This window comes from Psittacula echo (genome assembly GCF_963264785.1).
Source record: "Psittacula echo genome assembly, chromosome: 7".
Classification (NCBI taxonomy): Eukaryota; Metazoa; Chordata; class Aves; order Psittaciformes; family Psittacidae; genus Psittacula; species Psittacula echo.
This window is the reverse complement of record NC_137740.1, coordinates 22,894,393-22,899,154: the sequence shown is the minus strand read 5'-3', so window position 1 is coordinate 22,899,154 and position 4,762 is coordinate 22,894,393. Positions and strand designations below refer to the sequence as shown.

The window sequence follows — 4,762 nt, the reverse complement described above, 5'->3', positions numbered from 1 at the left end:
ATTTTAAAGCAGAAGCTGTATTTTCTGCTGACAGGGTGGAAATCAGTCCTTTCAGCTCAGCAAGGGAGGAGGCTCTGTGGGTGGACCACGGGTGTTTCCCAAAGACCCCAGGCCAGAGGCAGTGATAACAGTGAGGGGCCGTGATGCTGCATCTCAGGTGTCCTCTTGCTAAGAGGAGGAGAATGATGTTAGGTGATTGATAGTTTTTTGGTTGGGGTGGGAGGAACAAGAATGTGATATTTTGGGATGTCTCATGAGTGTCATGTCTGTTATATGATGATGAAGCCATGGTAGATGACTTTCATCTTCTGGGGTGACGCATGTCCCTGTGGCCCTGCCTTGCAGAGTTTGATGGAGAATCGGTCGGATGACAGCAGGAACTGTTGTTATCACTGGGGGAATCCTAGCGACAGTGATCCTACTGTGCATCATTGCCGTGCTCTGCTACTGTAGGCTACAGGTGAGTGCCGCGGCTGTCCCCATCTCGCCACAAACCCCAGCAGTGGCACTGCTCCTGAGGCTGAACTGATGCTGCAGAAGGGGTCTCAAAGGGCATTTACTGCCTGTGATGGACAGGAAGTTGAAATACCATTTCCCCCAGGTACTGCAGAGTTATGTCCATTCCTGATCCCAATGTCGGGAGACTCCCCTAAGGCTTTTGAGGCTCTGCAGTGCTTGCTAATTTAGGTGTAGGCTTGGCTGGAGTTGCAATACCAGACTGAGATTTTTTGCGTTGGGTTTTTTTTTTCCCACTGTAAATGAAATGAGGAGGCTTTCAACAACAGCTAGCTACAACCTCCTGCTCTTTGAAAGTTAATGTAAAGTCTGTGCCATGCAGCAGTGTGATGAAAAGCACAGCAGTTACTTGGAGGAGTTTTCAACTGGCATGGTAAAATACCTTCCTCTTGCAAACCTCACTGGGAGGGGAGAGGACGAGTTCTCAGCAGATGCCTGCTGCAGAATGCTCAGGTCTGGGTTTGTCCACCTTCTGCTTTGCAGGACCAGGTACCGATGGAGCAGATCAGCAAGAGGCCAGCAGAGGGTTTCTCTGCTAGGGGGATGAGGGGAGCGGGGATGTGGCAGGGCAGGCTGTTAAGACAAATCCAGCTGCTCTGCTTCCCCTAATGCAACCCCTTCCCTTTCATGCAGTACTATTGCTGCAAGAAAGATGACTCTGATGAGGAAGAGGAGGAGGAGGAGGATGAAGAGGAAGAGCCAGACCTTCCCACACACTCGCACCTCGGCATGTGCAATGCCTGCAGCTCCCACATGGATGGCCAGGGAAGCCCTGCGCCTCCCGTCAGCGAGCTCAACCAGCACGTGGCTCACAACTACTGCCCGATCTGCTCCCCCTACAGCTCCCCCTTTTACATCCGGACTGCCGACATGGTGCACAATGGGGGCGAAAGGGTCACCTACACCCCTGCATGCTACAAGGAGATGGGGCCGCCCATCAACATGGGCACCCTGCAGAGCTACCTGGTGAGCCGCCACAGCCTCCTCCACGAGAGCTTCCCGAACCCACGGGCTATCAGCACGGAGGTGTAGTCACCATTGCCACTAGCACAGGGTGTTCCCAGCCAGCACCTGCTCGAGGGAATGGGCTTTTCACTTGTCTTTGGAGGGGGGTCCTACAGAGAAGACCCCGTAAGTCCAGCCCGAGACCAGCATGGTCCTCCTGCTGAACTGCCCAGAGCAGCTGAGTTTTTTAGGCAAGAAGACAAGAGAGACCTCAAATGACGACATTGAATCTGTCACCTCTGAACCCATCACAAGTGTCATTATTATTCTACTCTATCTCCTGAGGGGACTTGTCTAATGAGGGCTATGTACAGTACAACCTAATTTAATTACCCCAGGCTCCCCAACTCCCCAAGCCTAGAGCGAGGCATTGGGTGTCCCCACGCAGCCGCCTGAAGTGATGCCCACCACCTCTAGCACACAGCGATATGTGACCACCCACCGGCTGCTGCTCCTGGCAAATCTCACTGCTGAGCTGGGAATGGCAGCACTCCTGACCGACAGGAAAGCAAAGAAGGGAAGATCCAGATCATCCTGCTCCCCTCGTACTGCGTTAGTTGCCACTAGCAGTTAGCTTTCATGTTAGAGTGTAAGATAGGACACCTTCTACCACCCACTTCGGTCTTTGCAGATTCAGAAGAAGTTCAAGACATCAGTTTATATCACTGCTGAGGGAGGCAAAGTTGCTCACAAAACCATTCACTCACACAAGTGGTCACAGGATGATCTTTCTGCAGCCAAAGTCCCCCCCTCTTTCACTCTTCACAAGCTTTTTTAGGAGTGATTTTAACTTGGACCCATAAAAATAGTAAGATTTTACTTATGGGAAGAATTGCATCCCTAAATAACTGCAGTTTTGGTCATCTTCAGCTTTCAAAGACCTAGCCAGGCCACCCTGACAGCTCCGGACAGCCACAGGAAGGTTGGCTTTAGGATGGCTTTTGCTTTCGACATCAACAGCAGAGACCACCAGGTCACATCTCCTCCTCTGCAATGGGAAAGATGCGATGTTCTATTGGTCAGGATCCCCTCTTCTGCTTTTGGAAGAAGAGGGTGCAAGACCCAAACTCGGGTTCACCGGCTCTGTGGCTGGTAATGACAGCCAGTGACTCTGCCTTTCTGCAAAAAATGAATGTGGGAAAGTTCCTTCTTCCTCCATAAATCAGATTAGGTGAAAAATTACTAAAAGGACATCTCCATCATTCACAGGCACTTCCGTAGCAACTGGTGCAGTACTGCTCAGCTGAGCACTTCACAGTCAATGTGGGAGGAAGGACCAGGACAGCAACAATTCCTGCAGCCCTGCGGATACTGTTGGAGGCAGTGGCAGGAAATGCTTGCCATGCCTTTGCAATATAGGGTACTACTGCTCAGAAATTTGAGTAGTGGGTTGGTGTTTTTCACCACTGCAATTTAGAAATCATCCTGCTGCTCACAGAAGGATTTGGACTTAACCTCCCTGTTCATGCACAGAAAAAGTAAGTCTTGGCATAGAGGCATGCACTACATGAGTCTTGAATGTCTACGTTACCAGGCAAAAGGCTAATTTACACTTCGGGCCTGCCCACACCTTGGCACCTCTGCACCAACTACCCAAAGAAAGGAGACAGACGAATGCCAAATGTGGTGACAGTTGTAGTAACCAAACACCTTGCCCCAGCGTGCATTTTACGCAGCCTTTTGTGCAAACTTTATGCACCATCTTCCCCACCTCCAGCCCAGAAAGTCATTGTATTTTCATTATTCTGAGACTCAGCCTAACTGCATTGCTTTTAGAGTCTCCTTCTGTTCTCCAAATAGTGATACCAGGTTTTAAATGTCCTCTCACATTAAGGGCAGGCAGGCAGGAAGACCAAAGTTATCAGCAGCAAAGCTATCTGGATCTCACTGGGCAACAGTCCATGCTTCCCATCCAGCCAATACTCCTCCCTGAAAACAAAGTCTGTAACTGGAAAAAATATCTTGACTAAGTCGGTAAATCCCATCCTTTTCCACTAGAGCATCTGCTCAACTAGGTCTCATCCTGCTGGAAGCCACGAAAAGTTAGTATGTCCCAGTGTGATCTGCGGGCTGCCACCTGCACAGCTCCACCAGACGGCCCTGTGATGCCGTCGCCTCGAAGGGCACAGAGCCAGCTCACAGGCACAGCGGCTCCCAGCATCCAACTCTACCTCTTGGCATACAGCAAGGCTTCCCACCACAACGACAGCACGTGCCGGGCCGTGACCTCCGGAGGGTGGGAATAACACAGGGGCTTTTGCTTCTGTGGGTCACCCTTCTGGTGAAGACAACCGCATCATCCTCACATGCACATTAAGCATGACCCGTCACTGGCTAACGAGGTGCCAAGGCTGGCAGGGCAGTTCCAGAATAGCTGGATAGCCAAGAAGAGGGTTAGCCTCACAGGCAACACAACACCCTGGGTCTGGCACAGCTACAGGGAAACGGGTGAGTCTGAAAGGGCTGGAAACACAGGAAATGCAGCTGTGGGTTCGAAGGTTTTGGGGATGGTGGAGGAACGGGATGGGGTAGAGGTAGGGATCCCAGATTTTTTCAACTTCAGATTCTTCCTGGTATTATTCTGTGTCTTTGCTGCTCAGCTATGGGTCCAAATTCAATGTCAGAAATAAATGAGGACTTTGAAATACAAACAGGAGCAGCTTCTGTTCTTCGGCAAGCAACACAAAATGGGGTTACCTGGTGTTGCCTGGAAGCTACACTGATGCAAGAATATTTCCTCCCCACCCTTCCTCCTCCTGCTTTTGCTCCTTGTGGCCCCTCTCCTCCCTTGCCTCTGGCCTAGGTGCATGCATCCCAAAACCACAGTTCTATAGTTTAGCTCTTTATTGTGACACAGAATTTTTCGTTGTGTTTTGGAAATTGTCCTTCTAGTATAAAAATCTCCAGGACAGACCAGAGAGATGGCTGCTGTTGTCTGTGCCCTGCTTCAGGCTGGCCTCTGCCCCCCACTGCCTCCAGCTAGAGCTCTTCAGAGATGATGACAGCAGGGACAGGCTTTGACAACTCACTTCTCAGTAGCTTTTGAGGAACTGATGGTTTGTCTTGCATAAAATCCTCTTGGTGGAGAGGGAACAGTGATGACTAACTCCTAGGAATTCTTCCTCGGTGAGCAGGCTGGTCTACAGGGACTGGCTTCACAGCCAAGCCAAGTGGTGTGGCTTCAAGTGGTAAAGTCTGACTCGAGAGAGCTCTTGCCCCTTAACATGGAAGGGAAGTATGA

The 4,762-nt window shown here is 50.6% G+C and overlaps 1 protein-coding gene across 1 annotated transcript; it reads left to right on the top strand.

Annotated features, from left to right (window-relative positions):
- Positions 1-367: 367 nt before the first annotated feature.
- FAM163A (family with sequence similarity 163 member A) lies at positions 368-1,548 on the top strand (the record flags this gene model as incomplete). Its single annotated transcript, XM_080623294.1, has 2 exons — positions 368-460; positions 1,150-1,548. 2 exons carry the CDS (start codon positions 368-370, stop codon positions 1,546-1,548), a joined length of 492 nt encoding a protein of 163 aa, XP_080479420.1.
- Positions 1,549-4,762: the final 3,214 nt, after the last annotated feature.